Raw genomic sequence first — 25465 nt, 5'->3', positions numbered from 1 at the left:
GAACAGCAAACAGTCGACGTTTTGGCGTTGGCAAGACAAGATGAAAAAAACACTCAACTTTCCCACAGCGCGGGGAGAGGGGCGGGGGGGAAGAAGAAGAGAACTTTTTAAAGTCGGGTGTCCGTTCATGCGCTATAGAAATCGCATTCGCGATACGCGCGAAAGCAGCGGATGGACAAACTCGATACGAGCACACTGAGGCTCGACAGCATCATCGCCGCCCCCGCCGCGATGGGTGGAAGCTGAACATGAAAGAATGGGAACAGTAGACCACTGGCGATGGGAAGCATGAGTAAATTGTAGCCGAAGGCCCAAATGAAGTTGGCGTAGATGCGTCGCACGGTGATCTTGGAAAGAAGTTGCAGGCTCAGCAAGTCCACGAGGTTGTTGCGCACAAGTACCGCGTCGGCTGCCTCAATAGCGATCTCGGTGCCCGCACCGAGCGAAACACCCACGTCGGCTTGTGCCAAGGCAGGGCTGTCGTTGATGCCATCGCCAACGAACATCACCCGCCATCCTTCTTCTTGCAGCCTCTTCACGACACTGACCTTGGTGGTTGGGAGTGCCTCAGCGCGTACGTTTTGCGGGTCTATGCCAACCTCAGCCGCAATACGGACTGCCACACCGGCGCTGTCGCCTGTCACCATCAACACGTGAATGCCCGCCTCCTGCAGATGCTGAATGACGCCCCGTGCCTCACGCCTCGGCTCGTCGGCAAGGCTAACGAGGACGCATGCCGTGCCGTTGATCGCAGCCAACACCGTTGTCAGACCACGCCTGTTCTCCTCCTCCACAAGACGCGCCAACTCGGGGTTCAGGGGAACACTGTGCCCCCGCAGGAGCGCCAAATTGCCCACGAGGAGATGGTACACGCGTGGCGACGGCTGTTCCGAGGAGGCCTCATGGTCGCCATCACTGGCTGGCGTCACGGTTACTGAAGCCTCCAGGCCCTTGCCGCCATGCGTCACAACCGAGGAAACCCCATAGCAGGCACGGCGCTGGAGCTCGTCGGCGCCGCTGTCGGCCTCCTCCAGCAGTTTTGCGCTGACCGCCTTCGCGATAGGGTGGTTCGACTGCGCCTCCACCAACCCAACAAGACGGGAGACCAAAGCGGCGTCTAATCTGACGTGAGGCTGCACGGCCGTCGCTGATGGCAGCATGGACGCCTCGGTTGTGGTGAGCGTCCGTATCACCTCTAGGCGGCCCTTGGTGATGGTGCCCGTCTTGTCGAGAACAACGCAGTTCACACAGCGCACCGCTTCGAGTGTGGTGCTGCTCTTTACCAACACTCCATTCTTTGCCCCCACGCCGGTGCCCACCATGATCGCTGTCGGAGTTGCCAGCCCCAGCGCGCACGGGCAGGCAGAGACGACGGTCGAAATAAAAAAGTTGAACGCGAATGACTGCCAGCTCGTCTCCGCCCCGCGCCACGACAGCGGGTAGGCGCCCGTCACGCCTAGCACCAGCCACACACCGAGCGTCAATAAGGAGAAGCCAATGACAAAAGGCACAAAAAACATGGCGATTCGATCGGCGGCTCGCTGGATAGCCGGCTTGGTGTTCTGGGCCTCCTGAACAATGCGCAGCACCTGCGCAACCATTGTCTCTTCCCCAACATTGTCTGCGCGGATGAGCAGCGACGCGGTGATGTTAAGAGTGCCGCCGACCACGCCCTCCCCGGGCCTCTTCTGCTTCCACATAGACTCTCCCGTCACCATCTGCTCGTCCAACTCGGAGCTGCCTTCGAGGATAGTGCCATCGACAGGGACACGATCGCCAGCCAGTACACGCACCAGGTCACCCTTCTGCAGCTGTGACGTGCTCACCCGCACCTCGCTCCCGCCCGGTTGTACACACACGGCTGTTGACGGTATGAGATTCATGAGCTCAATGAGCGCCCCGCTTGTGCTACGCTTCGCCCGTGCCTCAAGGAAGCGGCCAAGCAGCATAAAGGTTGTGAGGACCCCTGCCGTGTCGAAATAGGTTGTCGTGTGCGCATGTGGGTGCACAAACAGCGAGGAGAGATACACCACGGTGGAGTAGGCGTACGTGCAACCGGTGCCAATGGCAACCAGTGTATCCATCGTGTACGCATCGTGTCTCCAGCTGCGCCACGCACTGATAAAAAAGCCTTTTCCAAAGTGCAAAACGATCGGGGTGACAGCACAAAGCTGCACACCGTCAATGATGAGCGCCTGCCGTGGTCGCTCTCTCATGTCCATGAACATCATCAACACCATCACCACCACGAGTGGCAAACATAGAATAGCGCTGCCGATCAGGCTGCGCCCATGCTCAGCAATCTCACGCGTGCGCTCCAGCGCCTCACGAGTTCGGCTGACGGATGCGTCGGCCTGCAGAAGCGCTGGATCGGTCACAACGTACCCCAATGACTCCACCCTCCTGCAAGCGTCTGTGTGATCGCTGGGGGTGAGGGTCGTGATGACGGCGGTGCCTGTGGCAAATGAGACGACGCAGCTCAGGACCGCAGGCATCTTCCGCAGCGCTTGCTCGATCCGGGCGGCGCAGGAAGCACACGACATACCCTCGATGATAACACGATGTTCATAGCCTGATATCGCATTTCCCATATACACGGGAACACCTCGCAAACTTGTGCTACACGTGCACTCGCCCTGTCGCGGCTTCTCGCCATCGATGGTGTCGAGTGCGAAGGTTGTGTTTCGCACCGTCACCGTGTAGCCCATATCGGCGACACAGCCCACAACCTTTTCGAGGGAGGCAACAGCCGGGTTGTGCAGCACCTGGCCACTCAAAGTCGAGAAGTTCACTGACGCACCGAGAACACCATCAAGCTGATGCAGTCTCGCCTCAATGTGGGCAGCACAAGAGGTGCACGTCATGCCCTCGATCAGGAGGTTCGTCTTCGCCTCTGCCGCTGCGGCGGTTAATCCAGTCGTCCTCGACGCGGCACGAGCGGCAGCTGAAGAACGAAACCAGCGCCTGCAGCGAGCACGGAAACCCGAGAGGATGAAGCTCATCTGTGATGATGCAACGGCCCTCCTCGACACGAGGTCCTCCGAGTCACGCTTGTAGAGCAAGCCAGTTTCCTCCGTCATCATACCCGGCTCCGGCGCATAGGCACATAGGCACCCACGTCCTCCACAGCCACACGAGACCCGGCGCTGGCGAGGAGAGAAGGTTCGGGCGCGAACGCCTGGTCTCGTTGGACTTGACGCCACTGACTCAAGCGTCTTGTGGAGCCGCTGCAGCTGCGAAGTGCAGCATGTAGACACCGATGCGGACGAGGGTGTGGAGAGTAGCTTCGCCGAGCTGGGTTGCAAAGGAGAGAGCGGTGCTGCGAACTCGCTAGTTTCTGGCACCCTCACCTCGCCCGACGGCAACACCGCCGGCTTTGCACTGTACCCCTCCGAGTCCACATATCGCTCGGTGCGCGACTTGGCGGCTGTATTGGACACATCCACGTGCACCTCGGCACGTAGCGTATTGCAGCCCAGTGAGGCAGAACGCGCTTCCTCCAGGGACATGAAGCTGCCTTGCTCCCGTAAAGAAAAATCCACTGGGCGTCTCCCCTCCGCCCGCGCTTCTCCCCCTCCCTCCCTCACTCGGTATTCGTGGCGTAGCGCTTTGACGTGCTGCCGTAATCCAGTTGAGCTGCAGCTGCGTATATCGCTAAGGGTAAAATATGAGGAGATGGCAAAGAGTTGTTGTTGTAGTCGAGAAATGGTTTTCTCGACACGCAGGGATGCCTGAAAAAAAAAGCGACGGTGTGCCTGGCGATGGGATGCAACGTTGGGAAGAAAACCAGCGAATCGAAAAATACAGCTGCCTGTTTCGTTGGGCTTCTGTTTCACAGAAAATCGACACCGTATGCGCGACACCACGGAAAAACACACACCCAATAGTATGTAGATACTTGTGTCAGGATAGTGAATGGCACTAAGCAAGTAGTGATGGGAGCATAGGTGGAGGGAAAAAAATAAAATAAAAGGTCTCCTCACGTGAGCCGGTGCTAGCAGAATTGTCTCAGACCCTCCCCGAGCCTGAAAGCACTCAACCGTGGGTGACACTAAAGAAAAGGCAAAAAAAAAAGTATGAGTTGCAGTCTGATAGTCGACTAGGCAAGATAATGCGCTGGTAAGTGGAGACGAGAAAAAGAAGGCACTTGTTCAACAAGACCAACGATCCAATGAGAAAAAAAAACGGGAGAAAAAAGTCACATCAAAGTTCCTTCGGTGTGTGTGTGTGACATGCGAGCGTGTAATATGCAAAACGCGGCTGGAAGGGCACTGTACGACCATCAGAGAGACAAAAGCCCTCCAGCAGCACCCCCACCCCCACCCCCCCCCCCCCCAGAGAAGATGGGGGAAGTCGGAGAGAACGATAGAAAAAAATAGCAGTACGGAGGAAAAATACACGCCACAATACAAAGCACCCTGCAGTCTACATGGAAGTATAGGACATCCTGTTCTTGTCTATTGAGTCCTGCCAGGTCACTCTGGTGGGCCCGTATTCGCGGCTTGCTCACAGCTTGAACTATCGCAAGCATAAACCAACATGAACAAACGGAAGGGAGGGAAATGGAGGGAAATGGAGGATGAGTGAGAGTCGCGCATACGCACACCCAAAGTCCAATTCAAGATGCACAGATATGTTGCAAAGTCAAAAGATGGTCTGTCACCAAAGCAGCCATCACGCTTCACAGGTTGGATTTTTGATTTGTTGGTTTGTTGTGTGTATGTGTGTGTGTGTGTGTGTGTGTGTGTCTGTGTGCGCTCTTTGGGAGGGGAGGGGGGTGAAGAGAGGCCTCAGATTCCCTCCAGAAACATTTGAAGAGGAATAGGGGGGGGGGGGGCGGGGGGGTCGTAATAGGTGATCCCTCCACCGCCTGCCAAAGCAGCACCGCCTCCCAGGCTTGCACAGCCATGAACAATGCCGCCATCCCACAGCATGGCATCGGTTGTCAGGCAAGCATCATGAAGGGCCGCAATGGAACACCTTCGCACCCTTTGTCGTAGCACGCCTCCACGTCCACCTCGACTGATTGACCACAGACCCGCTCAATGATGACAACCGCTCGACAAGGCCCCGCAGCAGGCGAAGAGAGAAAGCTTGGAGAGGTGATTGCATCCTCAGCGAGTGAACCAGTTCGACACAGAGCCGTACTAGCATGGTCCGCTTTAGCAGCCACGTACACCTCCTTGATTCCACATCCTTTGACCTGCTGGTAGTAGTGAGGGTGGTGCCTCAGAACGTACAGTATCGCAGCGCGGTCTATCGCAAACAACGTAGTTCGAGGCAAATCAGCAACAGATGTTTCACTCGTGTCAGCCTTTGACAGCGCTGCTGACGGCCTCGTGAGCTGTATGGCGCCCGAAAACGACTCATGATTGGTTGACTGTGGCTCGTGGGGCCGCTCCATCGCCTCTCCCTCCGCATCCGCCCGCACCCGTTTCATGCCGCTAGTGGCCCATGAATTACCGGCGGTACCGCCTGCAACAGAAGAGGCTGTAGTGGTGTCTAGCGAGCGCAGATAGTATTGCAGCATTCCACGTATGTGCCGCAGCGTCACGCGCTCAGACGCAGTCCCGAGCTCTGGAGGAAGCGGCAGCCACTGCACACCCGCAGTGGCAGTGGCTTCGCGAGAGGAGTGAGAGACTAGAGACCGCGGCTTCCGTAGCCGCAAGAACTTCGGGTGCTCGTAACACTCTTGCAAATCCAAGTCAATGGCAATGCCGCAAGTGCGCACAAGAAGAAGCTTCGTTGATGCAAGTGGGTGAACCGGACTGCTGGCACCGACATGCCTTCGCTCTGGCGCAGTGATGGTGAGCGGCAACGCGAGCCTCTGCACACCACATCCAGCCAGCAGTAGCGCAGAGGGGTGACTTTGGAAAATGCTGAAAAGCGCACTCTCTTCTGCACGGCGCAGAAGCACCACCTCCACCGCTGTCGTTGTGATCTTGGGCGTCGACGCTGGTGATGGCCCGCCGTCTCTGTCAATGCCGACGCCGCCACTCTCCAGTCGTCGCACACGCAGCCAACGCACCGTGCGTTCCGATCTTTTCTGGACATGCTCCAAAAAAGCGAGGGTGCCACTTAGCGCACCGTCCACCACCATCCGCAACGTTGTTGTCGTCGCAAATATGTCTGAGCCGCCGGCTGATCGAGCATGCTGCAGACCTAGCTCCATGAGCTTAGCCGGTGTGATGACGCGCGACTCGACCCCACTATTGTCCAGGAGAGTTAGTGTGATGCCCTTCATCCAGCCACGCAACCTCCACTGCTGAATGCCACAACGCTGGCAGGCAAGCAGAAGGGGAAGGCAGTGACGTTGCAGTACCTCCCGAACGTAGGCCGCGTCGGCAGGACGGAGACAATCGCCACTGACCTCCGTGGCGTAGCGAGGCAGCGCCGACCCTAGGCGACAGAGGCGATCAGCCAACTCCTCTACACTGTAGAGAAATGAAGCTGCACGGGAAACGGCGCCCGTGCACGACGACGACGACGACACGCCGCCCACACTTTCTACTTCCAGAGCCCCATCGACGAACAATTCGACGAGCTGCTCTGCGGAGGGCGTGTGGATTGCGGCAGAGGAGTGACTCCGGGAAGACGCCGGTAGGCGGCGACGCGCCTGTGCGGCGCAGGCGCTGCTAGGCGGCGACGGTAAAGGCGGCGGCGGTGAAGGCGGACCAACGCAACGGTACAGCTCCCCACGAAAGCCACACCAACCACCATAGGTGGAAGCCAACCACTCCCCTAGGCGGGGGCCCAAGACACGGAATGAAGTGGCAGCAGGGTCACTGGTCAGCAGCAGTCGGGACGGAGGCGGTTCGACTGCGGTCGAGGAGATCGCAGAAACAAGTGGAACTGCAACACGCGCGGAATCGGTGGTGGCGCTATTCTTTCCAACCGCGTCTGAGGAATGTGCCAACACCCTCGGGGGCGGTGGCCCATCACGTGATTCGCTCACGGTCAATGACTCAACTGCATGATGCGGCTGCTGCAACCGCCGCTGCGTTGACTCTTGGAGGAGTTCCTCACAACGCTGGCCTGCACAACCGAGGATCACCTGGCGGAGAGACTTCCGCAGGATGTCAGGCTCCAGCACGCATCGCTGCAGCGTGCGGCGCCACACGGCAGCGAAAGCAGTCAGCGCGGGGTCCTGGGGGAGTGGCGGGAGAAAAAAAGGGTGCTGCTCGCGAGGCATATCATGCGGCTCAAAGGCCTCAAAGGTGCTGGAAACCGGGGCAGTCGCCGATCCAGCAAATCTCGGGGAAGTGATGGAATGCCGGCGTGTGCCCGTACACGGCGCCAGCGAGCCCGCACGCATGGAGGAGTCGTCCATGCGCGCGGAAGACTGGAGCGAGGCAGGCGCAGCAGCATCAGACCCGCGCGACACACAAAGATCGCGTGGTGTCAGCGGTACAGCCCGAATCCCTGTCGCTGTGGCGGCGGTGACAGTGGCACCTCGTCTCGAAAGCCACTGTGCAGCGGCGTGCCTCAGAATTTGCACTGCTACAGACCCCGGTTTGCTGGCACTGCTGCCGCTGCTGCCAGCTACCCATGGATTCGCAGCAGTGGACCATATTTCCTTCTCCATGGCTTCTGCCAGCCATGGCGCCAGGGGGCGAGGGAATGCCGTGCGCGCCGCGTCAGGCATAGGAGACGCTTTGAAGCTCGTGGATGACGCGGTGGTTCTGGTCAGAGCCTCCAGGAGCACTCGCGCGTGCTGCAGAAGGGCCGTAAATGTCTGTGCAGGCTGAGAAAGTAGCGACTTCAACGAGCTCAGCTGTAGGCGCGCTCCAGTCTCGCTGCCCTCAAGGCAATCGGCTCGCATCGTCTCTTTTTCGCTTTCAAGCTCGAGCGCGAGGTCGTTGCCCCAGAGCTCCTCCAGCTCGGACCAGACCCTGCCGGCTGTGAGGATTACGTCAAGATACGTAATCGTGCCCGCGCACATGACGTACACCTCCTGAACCGGCAACGACGCCTCGGCAGCGACAGTGTGCAAGGTCCAAAGAGACTGACACGTGTACGTGCTCCACCGCGCCCACACGCACCCAGAGACAGCAGATGTAGATGCACTAGCGGGTGCGGGCGACGGTGGCTGAGTGCCATAAAGCAGCGATGTGCAGCCGCCCACAGAGGGTGTGAGTAACGCGCTGTAGAGCAGCGAAGGGCACAAAAGCCGCTCGTACGGGGCAACCAAAGATATCCAGTTCCACGCCGCAAGCGAGCGCGGCGGTGGCAGCGCTCCCTCGATGGTTTTGGGAACAGAGGAAAATGCAGCAGCGGCAGTCTCGAGGCGCGGTTGAGACGGCAGAGTAACACCACCAGTCACGGAGGTGCTTTCTGTGCTACACTCAGTGCCATCAAGTGCCGGGGCCCGTGCGGCTGTCGACACCACCTCCGTGCGCCTCGAGCCGATCCGTACCTGCGGAAAGCCAGCGAACCGCACCGGCCCACGCGTCGATCGCACCTCGCGCAAAAGTCGGTGTTGATAGGAACGGTACGCATGCTGCTGATCCCAGTATAGCGAGACATGCTCGTGCAGCCGCTTGCTGTCACTTGGCTCATCGCTTGGGTTGCAGTCCCTGTCGTGGTGACCCTGAAGGACGTGAAGAAGAAACGAGTCGGTGAGGCCAAGGACTTCCGTGGACTCCAGTGGAAGGAGTCGCCTGCTTCGCGGCAGGCCTGTGCTAACGAAGGACATCGGTGAGACACACACACACACAGAGAGAGAGAAAGAATGAAGAGGCGGGGGGACAAATGATGCCGGCAGGGGTAGACCGGATGCGAGGATCCGCCCGGTGAGGGTGGGACGCACCACCGCCCAAAGAGAAGGCGACTGAGATGCAGAAAAAACAACAGCCGAAGGAGGAAGCCCCGCGGATGCCGGGCTTCAGTCGGGCCACAAGCCCTGAGTGACTGAAAGCCGTGTGGAGAGAGAACACAAAAATCACGAAAGAAAGAGCGAGATGTGAGTTGTTTGAGGCGAGATGTGTGTCAGAGGAACACTAAGGATGGGAGACTCTCCATGTAGTCGACTCACCACTGTGTCTGTTGCCTACCTGCGCATATGAGCACAATACGTAAGAGTGCATCCTCCCACCGACGCGCGGAGACCCGAGGAGTCACAGCCCTCACCCCCATTCCCCCCGTCTCCTTCTCGACACCTGGTGCAGCGAATGGGAAAAGAGAGAAGTACCGCACTCACTCGGGCAAAGTGTTTTCCAATGCATGCTCACCCCCCCCCCTTAACGCTCCCCTTCAAAAATCGAAAACTCTGCGAATGCTCGGGGATGGGGGAGGGGGGAGTCCACCCACAAGGATAACGCAAGCAGTAAGGCGGGCTACACATCCCCAAGCACGCAAGCACACGAACCGCACGTGGAAGGTACCTGACATCCCCCTTAAATGTCTCAGAGCCGGGGGAAGAGGATGGGGGTGAGGGCTTCTCGGCCTCCCTGCAGAGTGGGGTAATGTAACCTCTGATACCCCACACACACTTGAGGTGCCCCCACCCCACCCCACCCCCCTACGCAATATGGGACAGAGAGCCGGACTACAAAGAAAACGCTGAAAAATGCGTAAACAAGCGCATAAACAGGGAGCGGTTGACGACACACACATGTCGAACCGAATAGGGGGCACGGTGAACATCCGGGTGGTGGTGGCTCCTCTCTCAGTATCCAGAAGATACACTTTTGGTGAGTACGCGAATATACTTGTTCAGCTTTCAGAGGCAAAAAAAAAAGACACTGGGGGCCAGGGATTCCTGGCCCCCATTGCCCTACTCCAACCACCCACCCTTTTCTCCTCTGCAGATCTCCAAGGATGCACCGTTGTCGGTCCTCAGGCCGCGTACATGGGTTTGACCTGAAGAGAGGTGTAGTAGTTGAGTAGCTCACGCAGATCGCTTGACCGCTCGGCGTCGTGCGTGCAGCCGCCAAGCTCCTCCAGTACAGCCGACGTCGCCGCCTGAATGCTCTGCGGGGTGTGCGGATACAACATGTAGCGCTGCCGCAGCTCTGCATTTTCTATAGCTGGAAAGTCAGCCACACTGTGCTGATGGGAAAAGTGTTGCGGCAGCAACAGCTGGTTGTTGTGTGACTCGGACACTGTGGACAGAGGTCCATGGTACGCGATCCTTTCAGAAGACGTCGCGCCGGGAAGATGAACGGACCGCAGTGGCGGTGGTGAAGCCGTGCGCGGCGGCGCTTGCTCGAGGGGCGAACTACTCAGCCGATCAAATGATGAGTAGGGTGAACCACCGCGTTTTTCGGCTGGCTGTCGCGCGGCCGCCACCTGCGCCACATTACTCAAGGTAGAGCCCGCATAATACTCTGTACCAGCGAAGTAGTCGTACTGCTCACGAGAACCCATCGCCAGAGGGGTTCCACCGCCGGGTAGGGCAGACGTCACCAGCGGCATTGCTTCGTCGGTGCTCACTTGACCCTCAGTGCTGCGGTGCGGCCCGCTGCTGTCAGAAGGCCTGCGCATACTTGACACGTGAAACACCTCTTTGGACGAGGGTGTAGTGTAGAAGGGCGGTGGCGGCGGGGGCATCGCGGCCCCCGCGCAACCGCCAATTCCAAACTGAGAGGTGTGCTCAGACGAGTCACTGGTCATGACAGAAGACATCACCAACGGCTCTTGGGCTTGCGAGGTGCGGTAGTGGCCCTCCTCCAAGGTGTTGTACACCCCCTGCGGTCGAGCATCGGCGCGGGCAGAGACGAGCTCCATCACCTGCGGTGCGGTTCCTTCAGGCGAGCAAATCCCTTCGTTCATCGTAGAATTATGGACCTTGTCAACGCGGTAGTTATTCATGTTGGACGCGCTGGACCTCTGCGATCCCGGCTTGAGCTGTGCTTCCTCGTCGTCAGCGCTCAGCCGACGATGCTTGATTCGGTCGCAGAAAGTGTCACTCGGCGCCAGCGGGGGAGTGTCCTCGAACACTGGCCTACTCTCCTCGGAGCTAGGGGATTGCCTGAAACCCCTTTTCGGCTCCACTCGGACGGTGGCCGCCGCAGCGTCAGACAAAGTCGCCTCAGCACTACGGGTTGGCAGCAAGGCAGAGCTGTTGCGGAAGACGTTGCCAGGACTGAAGCGGGACATGAAGGCGCTCGACTGCTGTTGCTGAAAGCCCAAAAAGCATTCCTCGTCCTCGGTGTCGCGCAGAGGCTCACGGCTACGCTCTAAACCGCTCCCGTCGTCGTCGTCGTCGTCGTCGTCGTCGAGGAAAGAATTGCTGTAGTACTTTGAGGGGCCGTTGTCAAACGGGGGTAACGCATACGGCTGGTGCTGCAACGGCTGCGGTGGTGATGGTGGTGCACTACCCCCAGCGATGGAGTCAGAGACAGAGGAGGACTCGCCTGTTAGTCGCAACTCTTCGTTTTGGTCGCTGCGATAGTTACGACGTCGGCTGTCGCTCCGAAACGAGGTCGAAAAGTGATCGGAAGCAGACACGCGGTTGTCGATGGGAGCCAAGGGCCTGACTCGATCCGGTGCGTCGTCGCTATCGCTGTCACTGCCCTCGCCCCTGTCGGTATTGCTGCTGCTCACCGAGGTTGACTCCTCGTCGCTGCACTCTTCATTCATTGGTGGCATGGTGTCGCGCAGGGCGTGCTGCACAAGAGCCAAGATCGAGGCCTTGTTCTCTGAGCGAGAGCTTCCAGATGAACTTTGGAAGGATGCGGTGTACGGCGTTGGTGCGTACTGTTTCACGTTGGAGCCGTAAAACACATTGTAGTCGCGGAAGAGCTGGTGCTGGCAAAGCTCTTGTGCCGTCGGACGCTGCTCAGGAAAAAAAGCCAGGCACCGGGTTATCAAATCGATCCACTTCTCTTTTTCGTCCCCACTCGTATGCAATATCCAGTTGTGCTCGATCAACTGGCGCAGCTGCGACGGGCGTGTGGCACTGCGCTGCAAGTACAGCTTGGCGTTTCCACTGGGCATGTATCGGTGAATATCCTGAGCAGCGGGAGTGCCGATCGTGTTAAGAATCACCTCCAGCTGAAGACTCGCCTTGGCGCCGTCCCACTCGCCGCGCTCGTTCAGCGCTGTCCGCATCGTGAACAGCGTCTGACCGGTGCACATCTCATAGAAGATGCAGCCCAGGGACCAGATGTCGATCCGAGTTGATCCTCCTGACACGCTCGTGATAATCTCTGGTGGACGATAATAACGAGTGCAGATGTAAATGGTGTCGCTGTGCTGAGCATCTCGTGCGAGACCCATGTCTGCGATCAGCGCGGTAGACATGTAAGGATTAGTGACGTTGAGACACACCAACACGTTGTCGGGCTTCATATCGCGGTGAATAATGGCGCACTGATGTAAATAGTCGAGGCCGAAGCATATCTGGAAGGCGAACACAACAGCCACTTGAGCTAAAAACTGGTGTGTCACACCTAGCCGCTGCACACTCGACTGAGACGAGAGCAACCGGATGAAGTAGAAGAGGTCGCCCTTCATCAGCGGCATGACGATATGAACGTTGAAGTCGTCCGTCTTTGTGAGCTTCCCCACAAACGCCATCAGCTCCTCGTGATGCCGGCGCAGCCGCTCATCATCGCTCAGACCTTCGTAATGCTTGCCGAGGACGTTCAACTCAAACTCAGTATTCTCTGCCGTCTGCGCGACGCTCTTTAGTGGGTCTTCTGAGCTTTTTGAGTTGTGGTGGTTCGGCGCGGCCACACCCTTAGTGACGAAGATGCTGAAGTAGCCAATCACATGCGGGTGTGCTTCGTGCAGAAAGCACATGATGTCAATCTCTCGCACGAGCCGGTGACTTTCTTGGTTCACGAATCGGCTAGGAATAGTCTTGATGGCAACATTCTCTTTGGTGATTGAGTCCGTATATTCCTCCACGGCTCCAAAGCCACCCTTGCCAATCTGCTTCACCAATATATATCGCCCAGCTAAAAGATACATCGGGTTAAAGGAAGCGAGTCAAGATAACTCCCTCCTCCTCCTCCTCCTCCTCCTCCCCTCCTCAAAAAAAAAAAGAGGGTAGTGGCCCCTTCTGCGTTCACAACACGGAAGGCGGTGGCGATCAACTTGGGAAAACGCCACAAGACACAGCAAAACTTGAGCGCTCTCATGCACACACACACACACACACGCGCGCGCGCGCAACGAACAAAAAAATTGCTTTCCTTTTCAAAGGGGAGAGATGTACAAAGATCGTCAAAATGGACGGGAAAAGAAGATCGATCGAATATAAAAGGGGAATTTTTTTAGTTGTTTGCTTGTTTTTTTTTTGGTTGTTGTTTTGATAGAAAGAAATCAGAGAAAACGGCACAGGTACAGAGAAGAGAGAGAGAGAGAGGTGCGTGAAAGCACAGGTATCGCCCCCCTGTCTTCTTCAACAGCGACGGCAAAAACTTGTGAGGAAATTTTTTTTTCGGGGAGCAAAGAAAGCGAGACCCGGAAGAGAAAGATCACCAGGAGCAGAAACAGCACCACACTCACAAAACACAACAAATGAGCAACGGTTTCTGCGCTCAGAAACCGACGAGTCGCAGAAACGCAGATAAAAAAAAATACAAGATAACAGCACCACCTGCACACCAACAAAAAAAAACAAATGAAGAGAAGAAGAAAAACGAAGGTGTGCGCGGGTTTAAAGTGGTGTTCACTTGAATGTTTTCTACCGTATATAAATATATAAATATATATATCCGAGTCAAATGACAGTTTGTTTGTTTTTTGTGTTTTCTTTTTCCTGCTTTTCTTCTATATGATATTGAGTGCCACGGTTCACGTCACAAGTCCTACCGGCGCTTCCATACACAGACAGACACACACACACACACAGTGAGGAGGAGTTGGGCACAGGCGAGTATGAAGAAGGATCGTATCCCCGACAGATATGTATAAGATACCGAAAAGAGAAAAAAAAATCCCTCTTCCGGCAGGGGTCACAGACAGAAAGAAATAATAGACTTTGTACAGACACAAAAAAAAAGAGGAGGAGGCACACGCAAGCGCGATATCACGAAAAGAAAAACACACGAACACACAGGAGCGCGCACCAACGGAAAGGAATCAGAACAAGATCGTCAGAGGGCAAAGGAACAGCAGAGTGATCCGCTGCCAAGTGACACTGGTTGACGTCTTCGTTTGCCGTTGCCGTCGGCTCAACCGATCTCCTTTCAAAATAAGAAGAATGACAATGATCAAGGCGCACACACTCCACTGGCAGTAATTGGATCACGGGAAGGAGGAGACAGAAAACGAGGACTTCTCTCGGCTCACTTGCGGCCGGCGTGTGCGCCCCTTTGCGAGGAACGACCCTATCAGCCGGATTCTTAAAAGCCAAGATCAAAAACGGGTGCACTCCACAAAACGAGAAGGGATGGAGAAAAATACGACGTCCGAGACCTATGGCGGTGCGCAGATGTGCTTATGGTTTTTTTAATATATATGTTTATATAAATATGTGTATGTGCGTCTCTGCACAAAACCCGGTACGACGACGATTGACACGATCAAAAGAAGAAGAACAGAAACACGCGCTTAGCCATCCGGGTGCTTGGGAGATAAAGCCGATGGCGCGTGTAGCGCTCCAGCGTCCTCAGCAGTTTATATCTGCCGGTGGGCTTTTTTCTTCTTCACTTCGTCGCTTCTCTGTCTCAAATTAGGAGTGCAGCTATGTTGCGAATGCCTTTAGGACAGTAGGCGTGTGTGCGTGTCTGTGTGTGTGAGTGTGTGTGTGTGTGGCACTGCTGTTGCTGCCGGATGATTTTCGGAGACCCAGCCTCAGCACCAGCAAGCACTCCAACAAAAAAAAAGACAGCTACAGATCGTGAGGCGCACGGGCGGGTGAGCGGAGGGTGAAGGTCAAAAAGCGGTCAGAACTGGGTTGGTAGTTTAGGGAGAGGAAAACACGGAAAAAAGAGGAGTGAGCAGCGGGGGAGGGAGGGAGGGAGGGGGGGGTGGACAATGTGTCAATGAGCAAAGGTGCACCGGCCACACACTCAAACTCACATGCAGGGAGAGGCACAAAGCATCAACGCTATGGAGACAGACAAGAGGAATGAACAGGGAGTCAAACGAGTGCGAACAACCAAGAGTGTGTAGGGAGTGTGTGTTCGTGTGTACGAGCGAGCGGGAGAGACTCGTAAGTTTGAATCAGAAAAAATATATACCTGCAGAAAGTGAAAAAAAAAACCACAGTCACAGTCAAAGAGGCCCCAAAACACTAACAAACACTTGGCGAAAAGTGTGATTCACCTACACAGTATACTACTTGTGGCTAGAGTTATGTTTTGGTTTTCTTTTTGTATCAAGTGTGTGTGTGCAGAACAAGCGAAGGAGGAGGGCGGTTGCTCATGTAAACAACAACACGTCGGTGGGGCCACCAAAGGTGTAAAGGGGGGGAGGGAGGGGGATGAGGAGGTATAGCGGGAAGTTCGAGGAGAGAAATTGTGAGTAGAGAAAAGTGATGCACACACGAAAAAAAAGAGCTCATACAGGATCGGAAGGATTGTGTAGACCCATGCGGAGGAAAGACGTTTTAGGGAGACGCGAGTCTGTGCTTCGTTGGCATGAGAAGAGTCTATCCCAGCGAGTGCGTGTGTGGTCTGCATACCGCTCACAGAGCCAGCTGCGCTTCTACGGTTTTTGTACGCCAAAGAAGATGCAGAGAGGCACGTGTTCGACCAAAGACTCACAACCAAGCGAAGCATGCAATCCGCTGCTACCTCCGCCACATATTTCCACGCGCTCCCTCCCTCTCTCGCTCAATAGCGGTGAAGCGCTGCAGCGCTGGCCGAGATCGTCTCCATTAGTATCTCACCTGATGTATTTGACAATTCATTGTTATACATACGCTCCCGCACTACGACGAGTCGGTACAAAGCAACGTTTTTTTTTCCTTTTTGTTGTTGGATCTTTCCTCTCCTAAGCCACCCACCCACTCACACCCATCGCTGCCCTCTCACCTCCCCACCCAACGAACATATATATATACACATATATTCGAAGGCAAAAGAGAAGGAAAGATACACACGTGCACCAGGGGAGGGAGAAGAGGGGGGGAGGGGAGGGGAGGGGAGGGGAGGGGAGGCAAAGAAAGAAACGTGCTACAAAGGGAGATGCCTGTGCATGTATAAGTATGCAAAGGGCTCGTTTCTTGGACACCGGCTCACTACAGATTACGTACTAATAGAAAAGACAGTAGAATCAGATAAGACCTCTTCCGGCGGAAGGGCCTTCCCAAAAGTGATGGAGGGAAAGAGGGCGCTGCAGTGGTGAGGAGCGGAGCTCGAAGAGATCACCGTTACACACACACACACACACACACCATCTCTCTCTTTAACCACGCATCGCGTCACCTCTACTCCGTTTTTTTCCGCTATTGCTGCCTCATAAATTCGTTGAAGGCGGCGCAGCGGTACGTCATTCCCCCAGGATCCAACAGGGAAGTGAAGACGCGCGTATACGTGATGAGCGACCCGTGTTTCCCTTTATGCTACTGCTGGAATCCGAGACTCAACATGTACACGAAGGTGCGAAGGGAGAACTGGCGGCGGGAGAGAAAATAAGCTAAAGAAACAGCATAAGTGACAAGTGGGTAGAAAGCACACGCAGAGGTGGTAGACAGATGCGACTAGTACACACACTCTCGCACCGCCCTATCCATAGACCCTCCCTCCCTCCCTCCCTCCGTTCACGGAGAGCAGTGAGCCTCCTCTATTAAGCCTGCGCCTCCAGCTTGTCCTTGATATCGTTCATGAAAGGCATGATGCGCTCGTGCTGGATACGGAGATTGGCCACGGCCTCCTCACCCTCCATCTCCGTGCCGTCACTTTCCCACAAATCTGTGGAATCCTCAATGAACTGTTTTTTGGTGGACAGGCGCTCAAACACAAAGTAGCGAATCGCAAAGGTCTGTACAACTACGCAGGCCAAGGTGAGCTTGAGTAGGGCCTGCATTGTCGCACCGCTGATGCCGGTCTCACCGCAGTTCGCATAAAAGTAGGTGCGAGCACCCGAGCAAGCGGCACGGCTACCGGCGATGCTCTTCTGACCAAGACGGCGAAACATGACTGAAGTTAAAGAGTAAACGAAGGTGGAGATCTCTCTAGGCGTCGGTGTACGAAGAAAGGCAGCAAAGATGGCAATGGAGCGGGAGGAGGGAAGGGGGAGAAGGGGGGGGGGGAAGAGAGGAGAAGGGGGGGGGGCTAGCGTCGCGAAGTTGCAAAGACACTGTGGATTGTTATTTTTTTTTTGGGGGGGGGGAGACAGGCAGGAAAGAGGGTGAACAGGCGTTGTAGTGGGGAAAGGATGAGAGCTGCATGCGGAAAAAAGGAGCATCGCAACACGCCATGAGGGGACCGAAGAGGGCCGGAGAAGGGGAAGAGATCATAAACACAGTCTCTTCGTGCGTGTGTGTGCGTGTGTCTTCATCCATATGACAAATAATGTGCGGCTTATCACTATGACTTCACTCGGCTTGAGACGCCATGATCAAGCACCTCCTCCCTCCCCCTGCCAGGCACACCGAAAACACATCGGCGCTGACTACATGTGCGCTTGTTTTCAGTGCGTCCAGATGAAGAGGACTCTCCCATGGGGGTGTAGGTGGCAAGCCCATGCCGTGGCAGGACCGTGAGCAATGACATCTTCTTTTAAGAGGCACATGTGAACAAAAAAAAAACGGATACCAAAGCGCTTCGCGTGGGGGTAGGGGGGAGGGGGGCCGGTCGGTGACATTAATGTATTAGTGAGACTTTCTCGATCCAAACTTCTGTCCCATATACTCACCAACACAGCTCCCACCACCCCAGTGGACAAGAGACTCGGCCGACATAGAGGCCATGAGCTCAGTCGAGCTCATCACTTCCGGGAGCTATATAGGCATCTGTGATGTCATCCAGGTACGGCAGCACACTCCGCTCGAGGAGCTCACATACGCTGGGGGCTAGGGTAACGGCTGGTGTCGCGGCGACAGGTGATTCATCCTCCTCCATCACCTCCACGCGGCTCGACGCGGCCGCAGCCCTGGCGGCGTGCGCGGCTTTGGAGATATCCAGTGCTCTCAGGAGCAACTTCTTTGCGTTCACACTCTCTAGCCGAGCTATGCCGTCCTCCGACTCGAGCATGCTGGCGATGAACTCTGCAAGACTCCGTTGAATATCCTCGACTGGCTCCGTACAGTTCAGCCGCTCCACTGCCGTCACAAGTGCGTCGCTCTTTAGTATTAAGCTGTAGAAAGGCTTTGGCGAGCAACCGCAGTTGCGGTAGCACTGTGCGGCGAGATAACGATGGCGCGGGTTGGGTGACAAGAGGGAGTTGTTCAAGGTCTCACGCCACTCATCGTCCTCGAGCAACAGCTCCTGGCCGTCGAGCGTGCGGGTGAGATTGAGCAAGATCTGGAGGATCCACAGACTTAAGTCGCGGGGCGACGCGGCGGTGGACGCAGCCTGAGTCGATCTCATGGAATCCTCATCAGTGTCGCCTGGTGCGCTTTTGAGCTTCTTCATCGCGTCCTCTCCAGCCTCTTCTGCGCTATTCGCCCTATTCGCCCTCTCCGCCTCGGAGGCACGGAAGAAGTGCTCGTAGTGCACCTGCAGCTTTCCCAGATAGAACCCACGCATGTCCTCGTCCTCTTTTTGCAAAAGGTCGTCGATAGCGGTTACGTGACTGGCCGTGAGGTTATTTAGCAGCATCAGCGTCAACTCCTGCACGCTGCGCACGAATGACTCCGGCTGATCGCTCCGTTCCATTCCATCCAGCAGCCGCATTGCCTTGCGCACCACTTTGCGTTGAACCAGCATCTCGGAGCAGCTGCCATCAGCTGAGCAGTTGACAAGAATAGTCAAAATATCTCCCAGCACATGTTTGCCGCCGGCGTGCATGTACTGAAGAAGGGAGTCGGCGCAGCTCGGGCCGTACTGTGCAGACGCCAAGAAAAGCCAGAGATCTCGGTTGTCCTTGCTGTTTGCGGCGATACCATGAATCGCCATCTTGCGCACATCTTCACGCTCGTGGCGCACAAAGGAGAAGGCCTCCTGCAGCTGTTGGATAGTCTCAGCAGACGGCAGGGCCTGCTGCTCTGCCAGTGGAGCGGAAGAGAGCATCATTAGAGGTCTTGACAGACGTCAGAGAGAGAAAGAGAGAGAGATGGGGGGGGTGAAGGGGTCCGACGAACACAAAAAAAAAGGGGGAATATCTTAGGTTAGGAAGCACAACAACGGAGTGAATGCAGTGCTTTGATACGCAGCTGACTAGGCGCCTTATTGGACCGGTTATCTTTTGTTGCTGTTTTGGAATGGTGGTCGCCCCCCTACTTTAAGTGAAATGGGCAAAAACAAAAGATCAAAAAATCAAGCATGTAAAGTGTGGGGAGTGGGGAGTAGGGGAGTAGGGGAGTAGGGGGGAGGGGGGGCGTCATTCGTGAAGAATACCGACTTCAACGAGAGGAGGAGAAAAAGGAGGGGCGGAGACCCCCCCCCCACAGAGTTACACGCACATACTCAGGGGCAGCTCCTCACCAAAAAAAAAGACTCTTGGCGGGAGGGAAGAAAGACGTACACGTTTCTCCTCGCTCATTGCACCGTATGTACATAACGTCTGTTCATCGTCGATGGTACGCAAAGAGGACGACGGAAAGGAACCAGACGACAGTCTGCCATCGTACCCCCCCCCTTCCTATTTTTTTAGGGGGAGGGGGCCGGTGGGGCTCAATAGCCTTCCTGGCAGAGAAACAGTGTGGCGGTTCCCAGTATTCGTGGTGTATGTGGCCGTTTTTTGCCTGTTTCACCTCGCTTGATGAGGCGGTTTCCCGACTGCTCCATTCATCTACACTCTGGTGTTCAGTGCTTAGCTCAAAGGTACTACTTTTCAACTGTTTGTCTGTTCTTTTCCTTTAAATCAGCCACGACACCAAAAAGGAGGGAGGAGACACAACAGCCCGCAAGGCAAACATCAGGAAAAGGCCCGAGAAGCGGACAGCGCCGCGATACAGGAAGGGGGGGGGGGGGGAAGGGGGGAGAGGGAATGCATGTGGAAATGCTGAGCTGAGACGCTCATTCGCTGTGCGTTTTCTCTCAGCCCCCTCCCCCCTCCCCTCCTCCTTCTTCTCCCCCCCCCCTTCTCTCTCTCCCAGCTCTACAGCTCCGTTTGCTTCCACTCATTTTCCACCTCGTCATCTCTACTGCGCATCGACAGTGGTGGGAAAAAAGAAAAGAAGTGCCCAGAAAGTGTACGCAAAACAGACGAGTTGAAACGCCCATTCACGCACAGACACGCAGGGACACTCACGGGCGGTCTTTTATCCAGTGAACGCGCGAGCTCTTTCCCCACACAAGTTACTTGCTGTCGACTGGCACCACGGCATTAGCACTGTCGACCTGTGCCACAGACATGTGTGCCCGCTGGCGTAGCGCCGTCAAAACCTGACGTTTGTGCACGCGCTGCCCATAAGACACGCGCATGGCACGTATCTGGGTGTAGAGCGCACTGGCGCTCTGCTGGGGAAGAAGTGCGGGGTCCAGGTAGCCGGCGCTGTGAAGCTCCTCCATCAGTTCGAACACCTCTTGCATGCGGGAGAGGTCGTCGCGTGGTGCAGGGCTGTCCTCCTCGACATCGCACTCAGCCACGCCAGACAACATCGACAACGTCACCGCCTCCGTCAGCTGCTGCACCAGCGACACGATAGCGGTCAGGCACTGTCGGTCGCGGTGAACAACTGCGCCCCCGTGCCGAATACCGCGCCGAGTGTGATCCACCAGCTGCATCAGCAATGCCGCCTCGTCCTGCGTTAGCTGATAGATGAGTGTACGGTTGGACGCCGCTGCAGCCCCGGCGAAGGCGGCCGTGTGCTTAGCGGCGGTTAGCTGCGCTGTTATTGTCGCGTGCTCCGTCGCGATACCGCGAGTCTCACTCAACAAATACCAAAAAGTTGCTTCGCTGCGCTCGAGATCTGTTACAGGACTTGCTGACGGTGACGAGGTAAATGAGGACGTCGCCTCCACGGTGAGTGCGCCGGCAGCCCCAGTGCTGTGCGTCTCACACCACCTCTGGATATCCACCAAGACGCGGCGCGTCAGGATGCTGCTGACATCCGCGATCGCCTTCACCTCGGGTTCCGGCTGCGTGAGCCAGAAGCTGCAGCACGCCGACACACCACGACGCAGAACAGCAAGGTAGTCTGACAAGGAGTCCGCGTGCATCGCCTCCCACATGAGCTTTTCGGCCAGTTTGTTATGCGTGAGCAACTTTGTCGGTGTGATCTGCTGATAGAGGAGGTGCTGCACCTCCGCGTGCACATTGGCGTCACTGTCAGCCGTCACAAACTGACGCACAAGGCGGGCCTCCTGTTCTTCAAGTTCGCTGCGGGAGAGGTTCTGCCGCTGCAACTCATACTCGCGCGCAGCCATGATGAAGGCAGCGTAGACGCTGGCACGGTGCCGCGGGTCGCGCAATCGAAGCGTCATGGCCGTCACGGCGCGCAGGCCCTCGTCGAATGGGTAGCGAGGCAGCAATGCCAAGAAAACCGCGTATCGCGCTAGCGATGTCGCCAAAGATGCGCCAGCACGCACCTGAACCGCGTGCGGGCTCAGTGTTTCCCCGTAAGCGACGTCCTGCGCAAGTACTACATGCGTGATCAAGCGCGCGGCATCGCTGTTTCCTTCCTCAGGGACAATGTCAAACCACTCGGTCGCACCCATCAACGCAACCGGTGCTGGCATCGCGAACGGCGCCGTGGGCAGCCGAGCGCCGTCCCCGTCAACACACGTCAGTGTCTGCAAGATGAAGCGCATCTGAAGCTGCTCCTCCAGCGACACGCGCGTCAGGAAGCCAGACTGCAGACGCGCAGCGAGGCGCCGCGCCAAACTCTGAGAAAAACTCAACGCCCAGTCATCCTCGCTACCTGTCATTTCCTCGATGAAGAGTGCGTAGCTGCGGTCCACGGCGCTCGCTGCCGGTCGCCCAGCCTCGTCACCACCACCACCACCAGTGGCGACCATCAGCTGCTTCGTGAAGGCCACCACCAGTGCGCAGCGCAGGTGGCACCACACCATGTCTTTCCAACTCCCGTTCACTTTGAACGCGGTCTCCAAGACGGCAAGGTTCCCACACAGGGCCGCCCCAATCACGGCGTCAAAATCGCTCACACCACTCGGCGTCGGCGCCGCTGCACCTCCGTCAACCCCAACAGCGGCGGCTGCGCTACGGTGCTTGCAGGACTCTTCGTACAGCTGCGAGAGGTTGTCGAGGCGATACTCGTTGCCACACCACGCATGATCCAATTCACCGTGTGCGTATTCACCAAAGAGAGGCACCAAGGCCGTCTGGCTGAACCACGGCTCCTGCACAGTCTGCAGCTGCGCAGCACTCAGGATGCAGCTGTATACACAACTCCCGTACGTCACCGCGGCGTTAATGGCGCGACTCAGCTCGCCGCCGCGCAGGTATGTCAAGATGAGCTGGCGGAGCACCACCTCCTCCTCTCCACGCAGACGCGGCTCTTGACGTGAGTCGTCGCGGTATGTGCTCTCCAGCCAGCGGCAGATGATGTTTGCCCGGCGTAGTAGCGGCTGGCGTTGCAAAAAGGCTTGTAGGTGAGCGTATTGCGATACAAACCAGCGACGATGCGGCTGCACTGATTCGATGCCGATGGCATCGGGGTGATACCGATCAGACTGCTCCGAATCCGTGTACAAATCCTGCATGAGACCCCACATGTGTTCCTCCTGTTTGCGTCCAGCAGCGCGACTCAACTGCTTGAAGTACTCCACCGTGGGCACTGCGCGAACCGCCGCGGTGGCGGCGCACGATTGGGATTCAAGAGGTGAAGACGCTGCAGAAGCACTCGTGGGTGGGAGGTACCACTCCGCATAGGTGCGCAATGCCGACGTGCTGGAAGCCGGAATGATGCCGCCGCGTTGGGTACCAGGCGCCACAGATGGAACTGAAACCACGGCCGCGCTGGCCGCTATTGTGTCGGCAGGCACAGAGTGACTTTGCACATCACGGACATGGGTGCTGGATCGGGGAAGCGTGATGTCCACCTTGCCGTAGCGCTGCTCGTACTCAGTCATTGCACACGTCCGAAGAGTTCGAAAGTTGAAGAAAAAAGCGAGGACGAGTGAAGTGGAAAATGCCACTGACGTGAAACCTGGACCACCAAAAAAAAAGAGGTGTGGGAGGCAGGCAGGGGAATATTGGCGGGCTGCGTACTAGCACAGCCGTAGGGAATTACACGTGTGGGCGTGTGCGTGTGTGATCGGGGAGCAGGGGGGGTGCGCAGCTGCTCAGAGAGAACATCGACACAGAAAACAGTGTTGATGAGGTAAACAAAAAAAAAGGCGGAGGTGGGGACGAGGTGGAGGGCCGGCACACAGGAAAGCCAAGAGAGGCTGAGCCAAGGGTAGAGCGACATGGAACGCCATCAGCAAGCACTTCAAGTACCAACCGGCCGCATTCACAGATGCATGTCTGCGCAGATGCACATGGGGCAGGATAAGCCCTGCCTAAAAAAAAAAAAAGAAAAGCTCTATTTTGCGGTGGTTATGACCAAGTGAGCTCTTGATATTGCGCGCGCGAGACAGAACTATGCGAACGAAACCACAGTGATGTGATGAGAACATATTTTATCGGGGCGACAAGAGAGAACGGAAGCTCACGCGGGTGTGCGACCTGGGAGCACATCACTGCAGACATACCCCCAACCCCACAAGCAGCCACACCGCGTGGCGCCTCCATACTAGCCAGGACCCTGCTCCCTCTACGCAAAAAAAAAACTCAAGGACCACTCCACAACAGCTCTCAACACGAAGCCACAAAAAGCAAAACAGACAAGAGCCGAAAACGGGTTATTAACCCCCTTTTCACTTGAAAACTGGTGTGTGTGTGTGTGTGTGTGGTCCTATCAACGACTAGAACGAAACATCTACTGTCCAGAAAGCTCACGGTGCACGATCCAGCAAGATGCGCTCGTAATCAGAAGCAGGAGGGATCTTCGTGGTGAGCGGGGGACCGTTCCACATGTCCTCTACGCTCGTGATCTGCACCCAACTCTGCAGAGGCCTTGCACGATTTGCGGCCGACGTCACCGCATCATCCACATTCGCACCCTCAGTCACTGCAGGTTCTCCAGCGATGTCGCCAGAAAGAAACGAGGAGAAGGATGCAGTATCATGGACAGCGTACGCACGCACTAGCGACGAGAAGGGTGGGAAAAAACTAGCGTGCATTGGGTTCTCCGACGTGTGTTTCAGCGTTGAGGGGGTATCGAAGGCCTGGCGGAGGTATATCGGATCGTAGCAACCAAACTGCGGCACCTCGCCTCTTCTGTAGTACTCCTTGAAGGCCTCAGTGCAGCAGGCTGGGAGCGTCCCCACCGCAGTCGGTGCCGGAACTGAGGAGGGAGCCTCCGACGGAGACGGCGAGGAAGAACTCATTTGGTACCGAAGCTTCCGGCAGTGTGAGTGACTTCGGATGTCGACGCACGTTTTTATCTCCAGCCTGACAACCTCTGAACTTCCCCTTCTTCTTCCCCCCCCCTCCCCTCTGTCCTCTTCCCCGGGGGTGGTCCACTTGTAATATCTTTGTGGGATGGGTCCCCCCCTCTCTCTCTCTCTCTCCCGCTTTTTTGCTTCCTGGTATCCTATTCGGCTCAGCCGTCACAGCTGCACCGAGATAGCTGTGTAGCGTGACTGGGTATCGACTTGATAGAGAAAATAGTGGGGGGAGGGAGGAGCGGGGGGTGCAAGGAGAGAATAGTCGTCGACAAAAAAAAAGAGAGAGAAAAAGGGGGCCAAACTAAAAGCATCCAAGAAGGCGTGAGGCACCACAACGACACGATTTTACCCTTTGCAAGGAGCGGGGAGAAACACCGAGAGAAGGAAAGGCAAGGGACCACAAAGGGAAACACAACAACAAAGTATGCGGCGCTTCGTCCTTTCAACCGAGCATCACAACGACCACGCTTCGGCCTTCTTTCTCTGCCTCGTATCCCCTGAGACCCAAAGCCTTCTTACAGCAAGGCAAAGCTTTTCATCCCCATGCACTGGCGATGGCATGGCTATACTTACACATGCGCACACAGAAAGAGAGAGAAAGGGGGAACTAGGTTTTTGGTTCTGTGCGTCACAGCTTGAGAATCTTCGATCCTGGAACCCTCAGTCGCCGGTGTTCAGGCATCGGTCTAGCCCCTTTTTGTTCTGGAGCGATGCAGAGACAAGAGGCGATGAGCTTTTGTTTTTCGCTGATAGAAAAGAGTTCAAGTGGTCATGTGCGGGTAGAGACCCCCTCAAAAAAAAAAAACGTGCATGCAAGCACGTGTATCCGGACGCGCTACCGTCGCACTAGCCAACTCGTGCGAGGAGTCGATGGATGACACGAAGCAATTGCAACGCCCACACACACACACACACACACACGCGCACACACACACGAGGAGTCAGTGGCTATGTACATGACGAAAAGACACGTCCTCTGAAGGAAAAAAAAAGAGATTGCGAAC

General features: G+C 56.3%; 7 protein-coding genes across 7 annotated transcripts; all 7 read right to left on the bottom strand.

Moving 5' to 3' along the window:
- Positions 1–125: 125 nt before the first annotated feature.
- On the bottom strand, positions 126–3509 carry JKF63_02239 (uncharacterized protein; the record flags this gene model as incomplete). The annotated part of the gene is made up of 1 exon (XM_067898279.1): positions 126–3509. One exon carries the CDS (start codon positions 3507–3509, stop codon positions 126–128), a length of 3384 nt encoding a protein of 1127 aa, XP_067754436.1.
- Positions 3510–4945: 1436 nt separating this feature from the next.
- JKF63_02238 (uncharacterized protein) lies at positions 4946–8695 on the bottom strand (the record flags this gene model as incomplete). The annotated part of the gene is made up of 1 exon (XM_067898278.1): positions 4946–8695. One exon carries the CDS (start codon positions 8693–8695, stop codon positions 4946–4948), a length of 3750 nt encoding a protein of 1249 aa, XP_067754435.1.
- A 1142-nt stretch (positions 8696–9837) lies between these two features.
- On the bottom strand, positions 9838–12918 carry JKF63_02237 (uncharacterized protein; the record flags this gene model as incomplete). Its single annotated transcript, XM_067898277.1, has 1 exon — positions 9838–12918. One exon carries the CDS (start codon positions 12916–12918, stop codon positions 9838–9840), a length of 3081 nt encoding a protein of 1026 aa, XP_067754434.1.
- Positions 12919–16686: 3768 nt separating this feature from the next.
- On the bottom strand, positions 16687–17037 carry JKF63_02236 (uncharacterized protein; the record flags this gene model as incomplete). Its single annotated transcript, XM_067898276.1, has 1 exon — positions 16687–17037. The coding sequence occupies one exon, from the start codon at positions 17035–17037 to the stop codon at positions 16687–16689; it is 351 nt and encodes a 116-aa protein (XP_067754433.1).
- A 779-nt stretch (positions 17038–17816) lies between these two features.
- On the bottom strand, positions 17817–19076 carry JKF63_02235 (uncharacterized protein; the record flags this gene model as incomplete). Its single annotated transcript, XM_067898275.1, has 1 exon — positions 17817–19076. The coding sequence occupies one exon, from the start codon at positions 19074–19076 to the stop codon at positions 17817–17819; it is 1260 nt and encodes a 419-aa protein (XP_067754432.1).
- A 1227-nt stretch (positions 19077–20303) lies between these two features.
- Positions 20304–23039, bottom strand: JKF63_02234 (uncharacterized protein; the record flags this gene model as incomplete). The annotated part of the gene is made up of 1 exon (XM_067898274.1): positions 20304–23039. One exon carries the CDS (start codon positions 23037–23039, stop codon positions 20304–20306), a length of 2736 nt encoding a protein of 911 aa, XP_067754431.1.
- An 867-nt stretch (positions 23040–23906) lies between these two features.
- JKF63_02233 (uncharacterized protein) lies at positions 23907–24401 on the bottom strand (the record flags this gene model as incomplete). Its single annotated transcript, XM_067898273.1, has 1 exon — positions 23907–24401. One exon carries the CDS (start codon positions 24399–24401, stop codon positions 23907–23909), a length of 495 nt encoding a protein of 164 aa, XP_067754430.1.
- Between the last annotated feature and the right edge of the window lie 1064 nt (positions 24402–25465).

The sequence above is a fragment of the Porcisia hertigi genome, chromosome 33, assembly GCF_017918235.1.
Source record: "Porcisia hertigi strain C119 chromosome 33, whole genome shotgun sequence".
In the NCBI taxonomy this organism is placed as follows: domain Eukaryota; phylum Euglenozoa; class Kinetoplastea; order Trypanosomatida; family Trypanosomatidae; genus Porcisia; species Porcisia hertigi.
This window is presented reverse-complemented; position numbering and strand designations above follow the sequence as displayed.